Source organism: Odocoileus virginianus, chromosome 3, assembly GCF_023699985.2.
Source record: "Odocoileus virginianus isolate 20LAN1187 ecotype Illinois chromosome 3, Ovbor_1.2, whole genome shotgun sequence".
NCBI lineage: Eukaryota > Metazoa > Chordata > Mammalia > Artiodactyla > Cervidae > Odocoileus > Odocoileus virginianus.
In genome coordinates, this window is record NC_069676.1 from 68,602,456 (window position 1) to 68,623,048 (window position 20,593).

The 20,593-nt window shown below is 38.3% G+C and overlaps 1 protein-coding gene across 4 annotated transcripts in view; it reads right to left on the reverse strand.

The window, feature by feature from the left end:
- Nucleotides 1-20,593, reverse strand: part of GABRB2 (gamma-aminobutyric acid type A receptor subunit beta2) — a 267,825-nt gene that overhangs the window by 146,266 nt on the left and 100,966 nt on the right. For all 4 annotated transcript variants that reach the window (XM_070465737.1, XM_070465736.1, XM_020903345.2 and 1 more), the window contains exon 5: nucleotides 20,101-20,321. In XM_070465737.1, coding sequence (XP_070321838.1) covers nucleotides 20,101-20,321 — 221 coding nt within the window. The remainder of the gene's footprint in view (nucleotides 1-20,100; nucleotides 20,322-20,593) is intronic.

A 20,593-nucleotide genomic window follows, 5' to 3' on the forward strand; every position in this document is an offset into this window, starting at 1 on the left:
GCACTGGGACAACCCAGAGGGATGGGGTGGGGAGGGAAGTGGTAGGGGGGTTTGGGACGGGGGAACACATGTAAACCCGTGACTGATTCACGTCAATGTATGGCAAAACCACCACAACACTGTGAAGCTTCCAGTTAAAATAAACTAATTAAAAAACAAAACATGTAAAGTATTTTGTATAATACACCTGGCACAAAATAATAACAACTTAATAATTGCAAATTAAATTATTAAGTAAGCAAATGTGTAAATAGAAAAACTAAACATAAAAATAAATAAAATACCATGAGCAAAACTAGATGATTTGTATTTACAATGCTTCATCCAATCTTGTACAGAATTTTCTACCACCAAAACACTGAGACAGCCCTTTTGTTGGCTTGTGGCCATATGGAAAGCTTAATGGAAACTAAATCTTGCTATTTGTCATGGAGAATTTGAACTGACAGTATCAGAGCTCTCCTCCCATCAGAACAGGCAGAGAGAAGGTGTATGCCTATGTGCAATGCTGAGCAAGCTGCCTGCAGAACACACCACTGTTGTGGGCACCTTTGGATTCCAAGGGTGGCTGTCACTTGGTGACACTATCAGAGTCTAATCCCAAAGAATTCCCAGTCACTGACACTCACCTGTTTACCCTGCCACTGCATTCCCTTTCTGTCTCTCTCTCTTTCTAAAATTTTTTTTGATTTTGGAGTCTCCCTCTAGCCCTGTGACATGTTTTGCCATCTGTTCATGCAGATGGTGCCATCCAGAGAAGTCAAAAAGTTTGGTGTCCCCAAATCCCTCTTGATTCAGTTGGTCATCTTTATCACAGAGCAGTAGGGAAAACAAATGAGAAACCGGAAAACACATTTCAAAGCTCTGAACAGTCACGGCTCATATAAGGAATATACTGATGTTCCGTATCTGTTTGAAGTGAATGCTGTCTACATACCTTACCCTCACATTCTCCTGTAGCAAAATTATGTCTACAACAGCTGATCATACCTAGAATACAGTCAAACAATCCTGACCTTCTCCCCACTATTCACCAGGTCAGCAACTATAGTAAACAATCTATTTTAAATGTGGCTCTGTGTATAACTTACACTCTTTTTTATCCATGCTTACAGAAACTGAAAACTTGCAAGAACAAAATAGCTTTTTTGAAATTAAGGAAGGCTGTCACTGAACAACTGTAGATTGGCTTTGTTGTTGTTTAGTCGCTCAGTCATGTCTGACTCTTTCTGACCCTATGGACTGTAGCCCACCAGGCTCCTTTCTCCATGAAATATCCTTGGCAAGAATACTAGAGTGGGTTGCCGTTTTCTTCTCCAGGGGGATCTTCTTGATCCAGGGATCGAACCCACATCTCCTGCATTGGCAGGCGGATTCTTTACCACTGAGCCACCAAGGAAGCCAATTTGGTTTCATATAATTTAAAAATACTATACAAGATGAAACTGAGCCAAAAATTCCACTTATGATGGGGGGGTGGGGTGGGCGGGGAATAAACCCAGAAGCGTGAGGATCAACAAAAAAGCATGAGGATCAAAATCACAAAGAAAAGTAACAGAGGAATAGAGCCTCTTCTTTGTCTTAAGATGTCTATGACTTTTGCAATAAAATAAACTAAAACTAAAACCTATCTACTGACACAAATTTAGTCTCCTAGGTGATTTTAGAATAGAGTTTCCCTAAACTGGAATGTTTGATAATCCATATTATTTGAGATTTTATCTCTTAGTAAGAAACTGTTTATATTATACCAAGGATTTACAAGTTCATTTTTACTCTGGGTTAATTTCTCTCTCTCTTCTTTCCATGTATAACCCTGCCCAGACCCAGTCAACCATGCAGTGAATACAGATATTTTCCTCCTTGAGAGTTACTCCGTCTACAATCAAACAGAGACTAGACCCATGGTTTGTCTTATTCCTTTATCAGGAGGTGATGATGAACTGTGCGGAGATGGAGTAACTTAAGAAGGCTCCATGAATTAACCCCTAGTGGAAAACATTAGTATAGCAATGAAATGAGCTTCCCAGGTGGTGCTAGGGGTAAGGAACCTGCCTGCTAAGGAGGAGACATAAGAGACATGGGTTTGATCCCTGGGTTGGGAAGATCCCCTGGAGGAGGGCATGGCAACCCACTCCAGTATTCTTGCCTGGAGAATCCCATGGACAGAGGAGTCTGGCAGGTTACAGTCCAAAGGGTCGCACAGAGTCAGACACAACTGAAGCAACTTGGCACAGCAATGAAATACACAATTCATTCAAATGCTAAAAAAGCTAAGAAGAAAGAGTCCCTTGGAGTGAGGACAGTGTTTCTCATCACCAAAGCTTTTACTTGGGCATAAGGGTGATGGTTGCATCTCTTGTACCTTACTTCTCAAAAGAAAAAATCAACCCATGACACCAGAAAAATAGGCTAAAATATTTAGGGTTTGGGGAAATATTGTTTTGAACATACCTAAGTGCTTTGATTCCCTACAGAGTAAACAACCTTCATTCCCCCCACTGCCTGCCTGTCTCCTATCACACAAACACAGAAAATACATGTGTGTGCCCGTGTGCATGCACACATGCATAGGTGTGCACAGACTCACACACAAATACACATATTCTCAAGTTCACACAAGATAGTACAAGTAATATAGATATTGTTTACATCAAGCAAAGAATCTGATATCTCTGCTCTAACATCAATGAGAATCCATACACATTTTTATTCATAAAATATTGGACTACCATGAATAGACTTTCCCCCTTGAATTCAGTGGTAATGAATTTTCTGAGATGTGTGCCTAAAAGGAGCTTTCTGTCATTAAAAGTGCTTTCTCATTGATCCATTCTGTGGTAGAAGGTTAATGTGGGTCACCTAAATTCCACTTTGATACAATTCTCTCCACCTTCACCTCTCTGTATACCTTCCAAAATATCACACTGATTGCAAATGACAAGGTAATTTAATAAAACACCAGGTGCCAATGGAAATTTCTACACAGCTCAACTCATAGTTGTATTTAAGTCACGATTTGGGAAGCTGAATTCATGACAATTGCTGATCCTGTTTTGTTTTCAAAATGTCTTCTTATCAGCTGTTGAACTGGCATCACCTCCAGCTCCATCTCACTGCTAATACAATTCTTGCTAAGAGAAAAGAACATGGTATCTACTGGGTAAGGCAGTCAGATTTTTTTCACCTCATCCAAACATAATGATCTTTGATAATTAGGTATCAAATGCTGTTGGTTTCATTTTATGCTTCTCCTTATACTCCTAACTTAGCTCAGTATGCAAATCTACTGTTTAATTATATCAGACATAATTTTGCATGAAGGCCTGTATAGAGACAGAATAATAAATCAATTTGAGATAAACACTGAAGACACCACAGATCCCATTCAACTGATAAACTGAGTCAAGCAGTTGGGTTGGTAACATAGGAAATGCTGTGAAGAAATTGCAATAACTAATTCATTTACACACACACATTTATTTATATATATTCCACAATTTTTTTTCAGTGACTTCTGAGACAGGCACAGATCAAGATGCTGTGATACAGTCAGGAATGAAAAAGAGGTCCCTGTTCTCATGGAGTTTATATATTCATGGAGTGAGACCAACAAAAATAGTAAATAACTAAATAATGCATTTAGTTATAAAAGAACATAAAATGCAGTAATGTAAGAGAAGAAACAAAGTTCAAAGTCCTGAGTTCTTTAGTAGTGTTACTAAAACTTTCCTCCTGGAAGCACATGAGTTTGTTCAGCACCTTAAGACCAAGTTGCTCTGTCCTTTGCAACAGCAACTTGGCATTCCTCAGATCACTACCGTCAGTCTTCATAAATAACATCTCAGCTGAAGTGTCACTTCCTTAAGCAGCACTCTCTCTCTCTCTTCTAACTACTTTTTATCAGATCTTTCATTCTGTTTAGTCTTCTTCATAACAACTTGCTATCATAACAACTTCTTCATCACAACTTGCTATCTTCATATTTATCACAAATATATTTTTTGACAGTGGCTTGTGTTTTCTTCCCTAAGTACAAGCTTCTAGAGGTAGAGTCTATGTTTGGCTTATTCACGCCTGCACCTCCAACCCCCACCTAGTGCAACAAGAGATGTTCATTCAGTAGCTGTCTGGATAGATAGATGGGTAAATGAATTAAGCGTTCAGCAATTCACGTCACTACAAAGGCTTTGTTTCATTAAATATAAATTAGAACTGCTAGTATTTTCTCAAGCTTTCTTTTGGAACACTACACATTCTAATATTAGGTAGTCAAAATGGATAACTGCCTTATGAAAATTCTGAGTATGGTATGTGTTTCCCACTACCTCCCGGCCATGCACTGGGTCATTTCTCTGCATTAAACCTGTTAAGGCACTAGAGGCATGGGCTTTGAAGTCAAAATGCTTGAATTCTAGTCCTAGCTTTGATGCTTATATAGTTGGACTGCTTTGAACAAGTTACTAAATTTGTCTAAGGCTCAGTTTCCTCTTCTTAAAAATGGTAAAATATCAGTATCTACCTTTTGATGAAGGTAAAAGAGGAGAGTGAAAAACTTGGCTGAAAATTCAGTATTCAGAAAACTAAGATCACAGCATCTGGTCCCATCACTTCAAGGCAAATAGATACCGAAACAATGGAAAGAGTGACAGCTTTTATTTTCTTGGGCTCCAAAATCACTGCAGATGGTGACTGCAGCCATGAAATTAAAAGATGCTTGCTCCTTGGAAGAAAAGCTATGACAAACCTAGATAGTATATTAAAAAGCAGAGACATTACTTAGCTGACAAAGGTCTGTCTAGTCAAAGCTATGGTTTTTCCAGGAGTCATGTATGGATGTGAGAAAAGTGAAAGTGAAAGTCACTTAGTTGTGTTCGACTCTTTGCAACCCCATGGACTATATAGTCCATGGAATTCTCCAGGCCAGAATACTGGAGTGGGTAGCTTTCCCTTCTCCAGGGGATCTTCCCAACCCAGGGAACGAACCCAGGTCTCTCATGACAACTGGACCATAACAAAGCTGAGTGCCAAAGAATGGATACTTCTGAACTGTGGTGCTGGAGAAGACTCTTGAGAGTCCCTTGGACTGCAAGGAGATCAAACCAGTCAATCCCAAAGGAAATCAGTCCTGAATACTCAATGGAAAGATTGAGGCTGAAGCTCTAATACTTTGGCCACCTGAGGCGAAGAGCCGACTCATTAGAAAAGACCCTGGTAATGGGAAAGATTGAAGGCAGGAGGAGAAAAGGACAACAGAGGATGAGATGGTTGGATGGCATCACTGACTTAATGAACATAAGTTTGAGCAAGCTCTGGGAGATGGTGAAGGACAGGGGGTCACAAAGGGCTGGACATGACTGAGTGACTGAACAACAACCAGACTGAATTATTTGAGGATTAGAAGATACAATGTATGCGCAATACATGATATATAGGATACACCCAATTAATTTTGACTACTATGATCATCTTGGTAACTATAATAAACTGCAACAAATGTTGGATACCTACTGTGTGCCAGCTATTTTATATGTGATATTATTTATTTTTGCCCATATTTCTATAAGTTAAATGATATTATAGTTTTCAATTTAAAGTTGTTACATAACTTTTTTAAAAGCCACAAAACCTGTAAAAACAAACTCCAGGACTTGGCTCGGACCAGCCATTCTATTCTACCTCTTCCATCTCTTGATTATATTTTTCTACAAAGATTCACATTTTGAGTCTCAAGTTTTGAATGTCTCATTTGTCTCTATGTATCCCCAGCACCTAATACATTGTTGTTACATAATAAGGATTTACTACCACCATTCCCTCTTGCCAAATATCATCCTACACCAATCAGGATAGGAAAGAGCAGAGGAAGTGAAATTTAGATATACATAGCAAATTTAATAACAGCAAGTAATCTTTACAATTTAATACATGCCAAGCACTTGACAAAATTCTTTACAAGTATTTGTCTAGTTAATCCTCTCAGTAATTCTACAAGGTAGTTACTACAAAGGTGGCTCGGCAGTAGAGAATCTGCCTGCCACTGCAGGAGACCTGGGTTCAATTCTTGGGTCGGAAAGATCTCCTGAAGAATGAAATGGCAACCCACTCCAGTATTCCTTCTGGGAAATCCCGCGGACAGAGGAGCCTGGTGGGCTACAGTCCATGCGGTTGCAAAGAGTTGGACAGGACTTAGCAACTATACAGCACCAGCAGCGGCAGGGACGATAAAACCCTATATTCCTCATGAGGGAGCTGAGGCTCGGAAAGATGGAGTACAGTTCGTTAGTGATAGAAGGCGGCCTTGCAATAAGGCTGTCAGATTCCAAAACCATGCTCCAAACATGACAGATGAAGCTAGATTTGCTCTTTATCATGGTCTTTTCAGTACCTTTCGTTAGTTGTCAGTATGCTACCGTTGCTAAAATATAAAGTCCTAAGTATTTTCTCTATTATTTTTACTGGGAGCAACACAACGTGGAATTCGAATTTTTCTCCAAGGATTTACGACCATTCAGCATTTTGTCACTTTTTAGTCTGTCCATAAGAGTGCAGATAATGAGCTACTTCTCAGAAGTAAAATAGCTTGAACATTTCATAATATGGTGACTGTGATTTGAGTCATTAACCTATTACAGTGATTTGGCTTGCTTTATTTGTGATCTCAAGAATAGAGAGAAATGTGCTCAAAATCCTCCCTTACCACCCATTTAGCAAATCAAGTAAACTTTTGCCAAAAGCCCTTTAACCTAAGAAATCTGGAGGTGATTTCTATAGACTGGATAATGTTTTATCTCCCATTTTTTTCTACCCATGGAGAATAAGGCTGACATAAATCTCTGTGAAATAAATCATTTTACTTGTTCCAGAAAATAAATATAGATTTTCTTCCAGGTACTCTGGGGTCTTTTGCAATACTCTGGTAGACAATACTTGTCTAGTTTTTGGAAATTTAGTGATGTGGTTAATAGCTCAGTGCTCTTTCTTCTTTTCCTTCCAAGATGCTAGAGTTAGAGTGAAGAATCTCAGCGAGAGAGCATTTTAAATAATGGACTTAAAAGTGTACATGTTGCTTGGGTAACTCCTTCCTGGATTATCAAGTAAGAATGACCTTCTTCAGTCCAGCCAAAAGGCATGTGGACTCACAGGCAGTCTTCAGGGTTTCTGGGAACCACAGCAGCGATGTGGCCTCAGCCTCCTCACTTCTCTAAGGTTTTACATCTCTCACTACCTGAGTGGAGACTTAATCAAATTTTATAGTGGTTGCTTTTCCCTGGCCTATAACTCTTCAAACTTCACAATATGGATGTGCAATTCTGAAATAGAAGAGAATTTCAAAATCCCTCTACACCAACTTACAGCCTGAAATGTACTACTGTTTATCCTTGAATTGGGGTGTTCAGAAAAGCACAACAAATGTAACTTCTGCACTTAAAGTTGCAAAGCAGAAATCCATTTAAGAATAAAGGATGAAAGGAGAGAGTGGTGGTATTAAATTATACCTGAGTAACATACTCTATCTCAAGTTGTAGGGGGACAGCTATACCAAAAACAATGCACAGGTCTTTACTATTAGAGACAGAAAGAGTCGTACTCCTTTATTTGGAATAATGCCAATGAAATTCTCTCTAGAGGGGAGACAGATGACTCTTAGGAGTTCCTTTCAGGAGCTCTGGGAATTTAGGCTCTCCATTCTTCTTCAATCAACGTTTTTCAGTACTGGCTTCTCCCAGAGTCTTTTGCATCCATCTTCTTGGAACAGAGTCCATGGGAAGACTTTAGGAAGGTGCATGAGATCATGGGCTTTCAGTTCAGAACAGAGACTGGAAATTCATTAGAAAGTTACCTCCTTTCCCAAAGCCCGAGTCTCCTTCAACTATAAAATGGCAATGATGGGAGCATGCTTCACAGGATTAATATAAAAAAATTCAGGGCTTGACATATAGAAAGTACTCAGCAGAAAAGGGACCCCTCCTACACGGATGATGGGAATGTAAACTGGTGCAGCCACTATGGAAAACACTATAGACAGACATTTCTCCAAAAGGTAAAAATGGGGTTGTTTTATGATCTAGTAACCTGACTCCTGGTCATGTATCCAAACAACTATAATTCAAAAAGATACAGGCACTCCTATGTTCATAGCAGCACTGTTTATAATAACCAAGACAGAGAAACAACCTAAATGTCCATCAACAGACGAATGGATACAGAAGATTTAAGACACACACACACACACACACACACACACACACATAAACACACAATAATGGAATACTACTCAGCCATAAAAGAGAATGAAATAATGCCGTTTGAAGCAGCAGCAAAGATGGACCCAGACTTTATCTTACTAAGGGAAGTAAATGAAAAAGAGAAAAATAAATATTATATGATATCACTTATATATGTAAAATATGACACAAATGAACTTATCTCTGAAACAGAAACAGCCTCATAGACAAAGAGAACAAACCTGTGGTTGACATGGGGGGAGGGAAGGACTGGGAGTTTGGGATTAGCAGATGCAAACTATTATACATAGAAAGGATAAAGGACAAGTCCTACTGTATAGTACAAAGAACTATATTCAATATCCAGTAATAAACCACCATGGAAAGGAAAGAATGTATATATATACACACACACAAATAACTGAATAATTTTGCATGAACAGCAGAAATCAAGACAACACTGTAAGTCAATTATACTTCAATAAAATAAATTTTGAAAAATGAATAAATTTGTATGATGAACAATAAAAGAAAGTACGCAGTAAACTTTACTACTACTATCACTACTTCTCGAGGGGATCTTCCGAACTCGAGATCAAACCCAGGTCTCCCACAGTGCAGGCAGGATCTTTACCAGCTGAGCCACCAGTGAAGCCGAGAATACTGGGGTGGGGAGACTATCCCTTCTCCAGCCTTTCTATTGCTTTATGTGAAAAATGAAGAAAGTAGAAATGACCCCATTAAAGTAAACTTAAACCAATGCTGACTGTTCTCACAACTAAAGATAAAGTTTTCTTTAATCATATTTGTTGTGTCTTTTGTATTACCCTGATTTCATTATATATATATATATATATGCATCAGTTCAGTTCAGTCACTCAGTTGTGTCTGACTCTTTGTGACATCATGAATCACAGCACACCAGGCCTCCCTGTCCATCACCAACTCCCGGAGTATATGGCCCCGCCTATCAGAACAAGACCCAGTTTTCCCCCCAGTCAGTCTCTCCCATCAGGAAGCTTCCATAAGCCTCTTATCCTTCTCCATCAGAGGGCAGGCAGACTGAAAACCATAATCACAGAAAACTAACCAATCTGATCACATGGACCACAGTCTTGTCTAATTCAATGAAATTATGAGGCATGCTGTGCAGGGCTACCCAAGACAGACGGGTCATGGTGGTGAGTTCTGATAAAATGTGGTCCACTGGAGAAGAAAGGGAATGGCAAACCACTTCAGTATTCTTGCCTTGAGAACCCCATGAACAGTATGAAAAGGCAAAAATATAGGAAACTCCCCAGGTCGGTAGGTGACCAATATGCTACTGGAGATTAGTGGAGATATAACTCCAGAAAAAATGAAGAGACGGAGCCAAAGTAAAAACACCACCCAGTTGTGGATGAGACAGGTGGTAGAAGCAAGGTCTGATGCTATAAAGAGAAATATTGCATAGGAACCTGGAATGTTAGTTCCATGAATCAAGGCAAATTGGAAGTGGTCAAGTAGGAGATGGGAGGAGTGAACACTGATATTTTAGGAATCAGCAAACTAATGGAATGAACTGGAATGGGTGAATTTAACTCAGATGACCATTATATCTAATTACTGTGGGCAAGAATCCCTTAGAAAGAATGAAGGAGCCATCACAGTAAATAAAAGAATTCAAAATGCAGTACTTGGATGCAATCTCAAAAATCACAGATAGATCTCTGTTTGCTTCCAAGGAAAACTATTCAATATCACAGTAACCCAAGTCTATGCCCCGACCGGTAATGCTGAAGAAGCTGAAGTTGAACGGTTCTATGAAGACCTATAAGACCTTCTAGAACGAACACCCAAAAAAGATGTCCTTTTCATTATAGAGGACTGGAATGCAAAAGTAGGAAGTCAGTGGACTCATCTAACTGGTAGCAAATGAGACTTGCTGATTACAGGAATGTGATGAGTCAGTAATATTTGAGAAAATGTTGGGCAGATTTTCTTTTCCTCTTTAAATGTTATCTAAAAATCAGCAAAAATACAGCAGCAAAAAAAAGTCCTGGATTATTTCCCAGGACTGCTAAATACACACTGCTTCAAGTATGTATTTCTAAGGTCTAAAGAATGGTGTAATTCTGATTCTGTTATTTTTGGTTTGGGTTTTATTTATTAATATTTGCTGACATCAGTCAGACTAAGAGGACTGCAAATCACTAAATGACTCCAGCAACAGCAGGAACAACAATAAGTGCTGGATTAGGAGTCAGGGAATTGAGATCAGCTTCGTGCTTTGCCATCAGTTGTCTGTGTGACATTCGGCCCCATCACCTCCCTCTCTGAGCCTCTCTCTTCTTAGAAGGTGAACTTGAAGATGAGAGAAATTACTTCTAGAAAAACTCACTTTTAATATAAATAATTTTATTTATAGGGAAAATTATGGTCAAGAAATTTCTTTTAAAAATTCACTACAGGGACTTCCCTAGTGGTCCAGTGGTTAAGACTGTGTGCATCGAAGGAAAGGAGCACAAGTTCATTCCCTGGTCAGGAAAACTAAGTTCCCACATCCCACATGCTCCAAAATCCCTGCAGATGGTGACTGCAACCATGGAATTAAAAGACACTTGCTCCTTGGAAGAAAAGCTATGACAAAACTAGACAGTGTATTAAAAAGCTGAGGCATCACTTTGTTGACAAAGATCCATCTAGTCAAAACTGTGATTTTTCCAGTAGTCATGAACAGATGTGAGAGCGGGACAATAAAGAAGGTAAAGCACCAAATAATTGACATTTTTGAACTGTGGTGCTGGAAAAGACCCTTGAGAGTATCACAGACAGCAAGGAGATCATACCAGTCAACACTAAAGGAAACCAACAGTGAATAATCATTGGAAAAACTGATGTTGAAGCTGAAGCTCCAATACTTTGGCCACCTGATGCAAAGAGCTGACTTACTGGAAAAGACCCTAATGCTGGGAAAGACTGAGGACAAGAAGAACGGGGCAACAGAGGATAAGATGGTTGAATGGCATCACTGACTCAATGGACCTGAGTTTGAGCAAGATCCGGTAGCTGGTGATGGACAGGGAAGCCTGGTGTTCATGGGGTCTCAAAGAGTCGGATACAACTTAGCACATCAACAACAACAACTTGCTGCTGTGCTCAGTCATGTCCAACTCCCCACAACCCCATGAACTGCAGCCCACCAGGCTCCTCTGTCTGTGGAATTTTCCAGGCAAGAATATTGGAGTGGGTTACCATTTCCTAGGTTGGGTTGCCCAGTGGGTTTCCATCTTCTTGACCTAGGGATCGAATCTGTATCTCTTGTGTTTCCTGTACTGGCAGGCAGATTCTTTACCACTGAGCCAACTGGGAAGCCCAACATGCTATATGCGTGGCCAAAAAAAAAAAAAAAAATTAAATTCGGCTCTTAGGGGAGATGTATGCTTTTCTTCCCACAGAGGTAGAGGTAGATTAAGGCAATTTTTTTTCCTACTTAGAAGACTGATAAATCTAGAGTACAGGGTCTCACATCCTGGCCAAAAGAACCAATATTCTCACTAAAAATCTGTTATTCTTCTTGACAAAATGCATTCACTCAGTATATCTATGAAAATGAATTAAACCAATTAGGAAATCAAGTAAAAAATTGATATATTAATGTTTAATAGACTATATTTCAGCATGAGATGGCTATTGAGTTATTCACTTGCCCAATATCTTGTGGTAAAGCTTTAGAAGTAGAGGGAGAAGATAAAATTAATAAACCTTGCCTGTCTAAATCCATTACAGGCTAACATTATCCTTTGCCATTTTCCCAATGACAGAACATACATAGCAGGAGGTGGCTGAATTACCTTCTGCTTCCTGCTGAATCTTTCTTTAAGAATGTGAACCTTTAATCAGAAGTGACATGTTTCTGACCTAATGTTACATATGGGAGGTGTATAGACATATGAAGTCAAGGGCTCCTCCCTCATTCCAAAAGACAAACAGCTATTTTTAGATGGGTCAGAAGAGTAAGAAAGTCAGTCCTTCCATAAGAACTGTCCTAATCTGTATCAGTACATCTCCTGAGCCATTTATTTAAACAATGACACCACAAGATACAACAGCACAAGTTCGAGATTATAAATTGTGTTGGAAAAAGCTTTGATGTCATTAAAATAGTGAGTAAATTTGAAATAGTAGTCCTTCATTTTATAGCAATAACCACATATGTCACCTTATGTCAAAACCACAAACCATATCCTATACTGGATAAAGAAATATATCCCAAATATGTCTTATAATGGTTAAATAATGATAGTCAGCAGAGCTTTATTGCATGATAAGCATTGCTATAGAAGAATTATTCATTGTTAAAGAAAAAAATAAGATCACAAAATCGTATGTATAATATGAATCTGTTTTATGATAAACTACCTATATGCTTTTTACAAGCAAAGTATCTGGAAGAGTATGAAGCAAGGTACAGGTACAATTAACTCTGGGAGGTAGAATTAAGGGTTCAAAATTTGTTTAACAACAATTATGTAACATCATATAACAGGAAATGGGTTTTGTTTTGTTTTTGTGGAATGGTTTTAACAATGTGCTAAAAATGCTTAAGATATAATGTTAATGACTTAGCATAAATAACATGCAGTCCAATTGGGATTCAGATTTTAAATTTTAATAAATATATACATTTTTACATTCACCAAAAAATGCCATTAGCAGATAATTCAGGTTTTCTTGTATACCTGAATGCAATGATTTTGTTTTTGTTTTCTTAATGAATCAGGAAATTTTTTTTCAAGATGGTAACTATGATTGCTAAAGTACCTCAGTATCACTTTATACTGCTTTATATAAAATAACATGGGAGTCTTAAAGTACACATGTTACAGATTACAAGGTCACATATATTAAGATTTGGGGAGTTAAAATAAAATTTAGAAATAATTTAAAGGAATAATTATAAGAACCACTAAATAAGCCTGGCATGCTGAAGTCTATAGGGGTGGCAAAGAGTTGGACATGACTGAGCAACTGAACTGAAACGTAAGATTAGAATGCAGATCTCCTGATTATCTGATGAGAGTAATTATTCATTAGATTCCTGAAATCTAGTAAATGACTCCTGTTTTAAATAAATATTAAGTTGGTGCAAAAGTAATTTCAATTTTGCATTGTTAAACTTTGCCATTTCATACTGGAATACATTATTAAATAAATGTGGTTCTGTTATACATCATTTTGATGTGCATTTCATGCTTTATGTGTTTTGGTAGTAAGTTATTATTTGCTGTTTACAAGTATTTTAGACTATGGAAATGATGCCAGATGGCAAGCAAATGTGAGCTATTTTCTTACCCAGGTTCAAAATGGGTCATAAGGCAATGGAGACAACTCTCAGTATCAACCAGCATTTGGCCCAGGAACTGCTAGTGAACATACAGTGCAGTTCAAGAACTTTGCAAAGGAGACTAGAACATTGAAGATGAGGAGTGCAGTGACTGGCCATCAGAAGCTGACAATGACCAACTGAGAGTATCTTCAATGCTGATTCTCTTACAACTACACAAGAAGTTGCCCAAGAACTCAACATTAATCATTCTAGAGCCATTAGACATTTGAAGCAAACTGGAAAGGTGAAAATGCTCGATATGAGGGTACCTCGTGAGCTGATCTCAAGTCAAAAAAAATGTTGTTTTGAAGTGTCATCTTCTCTTATTTTATGCAACAACAGTGAGCCACTTCTCGACCTAATTGTGATATGCAATGAAAAGTGGGTTTTATATGACAACCAGCAATGACCAGCCCAGTGGTTGGACCAAGGAGAAGCTCCAAGGCATTTCCTAAAGCCAAAATAGCACCAAAAAAGGATCACGGACACTGGTGGTCTGCTGCCCGTCTGTTCCACTATAACTTTCTGAATTCCTGTGAAACCATTATATCTGAGAAATATGCTCAGCACATCAATGAGATGCAGCAAAAGGTGCAACACCTGCAGCCAGTATTGGTCAAGAGAAAGGGCCTTATTCCTTTCCATGACAATGCTTGACCGCACGTCGTTCAAAAGTTGAACAAACTGGGTTACAAAGTTTTGCCTCATCTGCCATATTCGCCTGACTTCTAGCTAACTGACTACCACTTTTTCAGGCATCTCAACAACATTTTGCAGGGAAAATACTTCTATATCCAACAGGAGGCAGAAAATGCTTTCCAAGAGTTCAACAAATCCTGAAACATAGATTTTTATGTTACAGGAAAAAACAAACTTATTTCTCATTGGCAAAAAGTGTTGACTGTAATGGCTCCTATTTTGATTAATAAAGATGTATTTAAGCCTAGTTATAATGACTTAAAATTAAGAGTCCAGAATCTTAATTACTTTTACATCAACCTAGTAACAGTCTAAATTATACCTATATAACATTCTTTATGAAGTAATGTCAACACCAGATTAATCTGATTTTCACTTGCTTTAGTTGGATTCATCAGCAGAAATTCTGTATTTTCTATGCCATTTTTCCTTGAAGTGTTCTGAAAATAATTTGATTGGGCCAATTTTATCTTGGTATTAAACATTATTAATCTATTTGAAATATTTGCTTTATAAATTGCTAGGAATTCTTCTGCCTAGACAGTGAGAAGTCTGTTGTCACCACTTCTATAGCTGGGCTAATCCCAAGAAAATCTTCTTCTTACCTCCAGCCATATCTCTTAAAGAAATATATAAATAGTATCATAAAAGAAAGGAGGTATTTTATTTTATGATCACACTAGCGTAACTAAGTTATCAACTAGCCAAGAGTGAAGTATGAATCTTTATTTAAGGATATTGTTACTCTTTAGACATAAACTATAAACTTAGACTTGAAAAATAACATTACTCATCACTTTTCTTAATTATTCCTATAGATCTTTCAATAAGGTTTAAAAAACAGATGCTTGATAAAACATGATGAGAATTAAAAGAAAGGCCTGATTTAAGAGAAAATATACAATGCTTGATTACATGAAAATCAGAGTGCATGCCACAAATGAGACATTTGGGTCTGTGGCTACAGGACACTTTTTAAAGGCTGTCAAGGCCACTTGGGTCTCAAGCCAGGCACTTAGTCTCCTTTTGCTTCATCTCAGGCTGCCAAAGCTGGAGATAACTGGCTCCACTGTTGTTTTGTGACCTCAAAACAGTTTGACAATCCTCTTAGTATTTTAGTAGTTCCCTTTTTCATATTTGACATGTCTGACCTAGACCGTTCCCATTCTCTTCAACTGACTTCCTCATTTCTGCTCCTCTTGTTCTTTTTGTTCAAGACAAAGATGTGTCTTCAAAGAATCATGGAAAGATACTTGGGGTAAAATTCTACAATATAAAACTACTGCCTTGATAGCTAAAGCTTTCTCTGTTCCAGCCTTCAGTTTATCAAATATTCCCAGCATTCATTTCTTTATCAAATATTAAGTAACACAGCATACTTATTATCCACAAATTATTATGCTACTCCAAATATTTAATTTCACTTTCTAGCCTGATGTCAGAATATCAATTTATTTTACATTTATTAATCTCATTTGATTCAGAAGATAACTGGGTTATTAAAATGACATTATTTAGCCCCCACCTTTCTATTTATGAAGAAATTAAAATCTGAAGAAGATGCTTAAGGCTAAATAAGAGGTCAGAGACAAAAGCCCAAGCTAAAACACAAGTTCCATTGCCATAATACTTTGTTAAGGAAATCGGTTGCATGGAGCAATTGTGTCTCTGCACTGCATCAGAACTCTGTGCTCCTAAAATGATAATCAAACTGAAGAGTAATGGAATGACAGAGCAAGCTGCTCACCCATTCTTTTGGCAATGGGGAAACAAAAATCCAATCAGAATAAAAAAAATGTTAATGCCCAACCTACAACAACAATAACAACAACAACGAGGGCTTCCCCGGGGACTCAGACAGTAAAGAATCTGCCTGCACCGCAGAAGACCTGGGTTTGATCCCTGGGTCGGGAAGATCACAGCCTGATTGTCTCGAATCAAGGACCCACTGAGTACATATCCTCTAAGGTGAGATGACCTTGTTTTCACACACAGCTACTAAAAGTACATGTCACATATAGGTAATTTTCTACCTCTAAGAGATGAGGAAAACTATTCTCTGGCTGCAGACTTCTAAGTCTTGAGTGCTGCTATTTCCTAGATAAGAGAACAGAGATGTCAAGGCCATTTTTCTTTTCCAAATTTTATCATGAAAAATTTCAAACGTGCAGACAAGTTTAAAGAACAGCATGACAAACACCTGTATGAAAATGAAAGTGAAAGTTGCTCAGTCATGTCTGACTTTCTGTGACCCCATGGACAATACAGTCCATGGAATTCTCCAGACCAGAATACTAGACTGGGTAGCCTTTCCCTTCTTCAGGGGATCTTCCCAACCCAGGGATTGAACTCTAGTCTCCTGCATTGCAGGTGGATTCTTTACCAGCTGAACCACCAGGGAAGCCAAAACACCTGTATACCCACCATGAAATTAAACAAACATTAATACTCTTCATGCAGGTGGATTCTTTACCAACTGGAACACCAGGGAAGTCCAAACACCTGTATACCCGCCATGAAATTAAACTAACATTAATATTCTTCATACTACATTATCTTCAATATGATTTAACACTTAAAAATTTCACTAAGGAATCTTTACAAGAGGCATACTCAGATCCTCTGAATGACTTCAATGACTTCCCCTCGAGCCCCCTCACCCCCGCCAATCTTTGTACATCTCAATAGAAGAAACACTTAAATCCTTAAAGGATTTTGCGTTGAACATGCATGACATTTAGCCCAGAGGGTTTGTTCTACCCAGTTTCTTCATCACTGCCTTGATATTTAAAGCCTTCCTTGTACCAGGTTTTTACATCCAGGTCTTCATGGTTGCTTTTCAGTTCTCCTTATTCCAACTGATGAATCTTGCCTTTATCGATTTCTTTGCAATGATCTTTTCTGTGCCCCGATATTCCACATACCAAAGAGCATCCCTTAGTAAACTGGGATTGGTGTGAAGCTCAGAACCTAAAAGTGAACCTTCCACAGATGACTCAGGACTATAGTTCTTTAGGGGCTTATTCTGTCAATCAGAACAAAGTCTGTATCTGTGGATCAATGCAAGCTATTTCCATCTCACTATTCTTTACCTTCCTTTTTCCCCCCTTTGCATGCTCTTCTACTATTCTTTACTTCTACTTGCAAGTTCCTAAGGAGTAGGACAGAATGATAATGAAGAGCAACATCATTGTATTCAAACAATTATGCTTTCCTGGGCAGGAGCTGTGTAACTTGGTATGTAAGTTCCAGAGTTTATTCATGTAAGAAGGAAAAACCAACCAACCAACCAACCAACAGTGCCCACTTTGTAGGAATTAAAGTTAATATTAAATGAGATTATATAAGGAATGTTCTGGCACAGGGCCAAGTACAGATTAACTCCTTTAATGAGTACTAACTACTAAATTAATACTATTACTAGTCTAAAGGCTGTTGGAAGTCAGCCCCTACTGAACATAGACACAAGTTAAATTTTTTAGCAAACTGTAAGCAACAGAGAATGACTGAGGTTAGGGGGTAGGTAAGTAGCAGGAGGGATTAAGCAGATCTGAATCAACCCAGCAGTAGTGATTTTAATTGACTTCCTTTTACTTATTTATTGAAAAAATAAAACTTCTGCTGTTAAAAAGTGATATCCAGCCTGCATTAAATTTCAGCCATGAAATAAACTGTAATAGAACAGAGAAAAGAGATATATACAAATTTCCTGAAAAACTTCTTACCAATTTCATATTCAGAACTAACTATACAACTGACAGAACAATCACAATCCATGAGGCTTTTTCAAGTAGAAACGTTAATTTTATGCACATCAGATGTGTTCAGGAACTTGCATGTGCTGTTGATTTATAGTGATGATTTACAGCAATGGTGTCCAGTTGGTCTTGATAAGAATGAACAGCCACCAGCTTTTTGTCTGATTATTGGCTTAATGCCTTAAAGAAGCCATATTTATCACCTATACTGGCCCCCTCTTTTCCCTCTCAACTGTACAGACATTCTGATTGCTGATTTTTCCCACCCATTCAACTTTGAATATGTGCACTCAGAATTCACTGACAGTCTTCACTTAGTTTATTTACACTGTAGGTGCTGGGTATAACAGAGAACACAACTGGTTCTCTGTTCTAAATGTGGGTATCATCAGGAAAAACAAAGAGGGAAGATTATTTCTACATGATTGCTGTGATGATCTGCTGGGCAAATGCATCTAGCACTGGGTCAGAAGCTTAGCCAAAACTTGCTACTCCCTGCTGAATTAGTAACATTTCTGTGCCTCTCTCTGCCTTCTTCAGGATTCTGACTTCTCTCTGTGTGTAACTCTTAAAACATGTGAACTACAACCTCCACTGTCCATGTGGTCACCATCTTATCAAGGTCTTTGTGATGCTTATGTTTTGTAATGGTTCCACAATATATCTGCTACGACAATTATTTCCATTAGTCCGTTCAAATGCCACCACTTTGGTGGAGTCTGCAGACACTGCCAGTTAACTTGGTTTATTATTCCACTGTTTCCCTTTTTCCATAAGGCTTGTATGTGAGCAGTGCCTGTATCCAAGGCATCTCTTTACTTTCATTGGCTGATGGAGTACAAACACGCTCTCTCTGCTTCACTCCCTCCCTCTTGATAAACAAATGCTATTCTCTCCACAAATAGGATAAACAAAGAAGCTGGCTTATAAGGATCTAAGACAATGAACCAATCAGGACGCTGAATACAGCAGATAATGAAAATGAGATGTAACAGACAGGAACAATGCCAGAGTGAGGGGCATCCTAGGCTAACCGTTATGAGCTCTGGCTCTGAACTTCGAACAGGACTGGGCTCCCATTTTCACTGTTTACTTCTCTGTGATCTTAGACAAGCTATACCAGCCTTCATTTGAAATAAAGACTGTAACAGTTTTAACTTACGAGGTTGTTGCAAGTCATCATAACTGTAATAACACAGGGAGTGTACTAACTAACGTCTGACCCTTAACAAGTGTGTTCAATAAATGAATAACAATATTGTTATCATCATCATTACGATAAAGTCATCAAGTGTTCATGTAAAACAGAATTTATCAGACACACTGAACATTACAAAATATCATTTTTTCCCCAATAATGCAGAGAAATTCTTTATTCTGAGATGCTTTCAGAGTAAGACAGATATCTTTTTTCTTCATCATTTTTCCAGGGAACCATCTAATAACCAAATAAACTTTTTAAAGAAGAAACTCATATTTCACAACTCATCCTCCAAAGAGAGCTGAGCATCGCAATCCTTTTCTGCTATAAAGGTACATTTAATAGTGTCGTCACTATTAATAAACATGAGATGATGGCTTTATTTATTTGCAAGTCTGATTACTCCTTGGAGGTGAGAGGATACAGAAAGCCCTCCTGTCCTCGGACGGCCAGACTCAGCTCACAGAGCTCGGGAACAAATCAGGAAACAGAGCATCTGCCACATTCAAACAAGTATTGGGCATTCAGAACTTTTCTCCACTTTAAAGAAACCCCATGTGTAAGCTATTTTAATATTGCTTATCCCTACCTCTTAAAGAAAGAAGCTTTAGGATCAGCTGCTGATATTGGAAGATAATTCAGAAAAAAACTTAGGCTTAGCTGGGGATAAGTCCCTTTGTAAACATGCTCCCCTAAGCTCTCAGATGTCTATTGAATAGGAGGTTTAACTGCTTATCAGCAGAATTAAAGGAGGACTCAGGAAAAATAGCACAATATTCCCCTCCAATAAAGAGCAGTAAGTATTGCGCTCAGGGAAAGTTTGATTTTGAAACGGTCACTACAGACCTGAGGCCATAAAGGACTGTCCCATCTGGATGCAGGCGGATCATACGGTTCTTGACGGTCACTCCGTGCACAAACGACTTCTTATCGTTCAGGAAGTAGGTATCAGGCACCCAGAGTTGGTCAGCCACTCTATTGTCCAGAGTCAAGTTTAAAGGTATTACATTATAGGACAGCCTCTTATCTCTCCAAGCTTGCTGAAAGTACATTGTCAAGGTATAATCCTGTGAAATTGAGGAGATAAAAAAAAAATGGTTATTTTGTACCTAAATGGAATTGGGAGATAAGCAAACAGTTGAGTATTCACAAGAAAATCTATCCAACCAGATACTATAAACATAAACTAGTCACAAATTCAGTTCAGTTCAGTTGCTCAGTCGTGTCTGACTTTGCCACTCCATGGACTGCAGCATGCCACGCTTCCCTGTCCATCATCAACTCGCGGAGCTTGCTCAAACTCATGTCAAATTCACATATTAGCAAATATTAATTCACT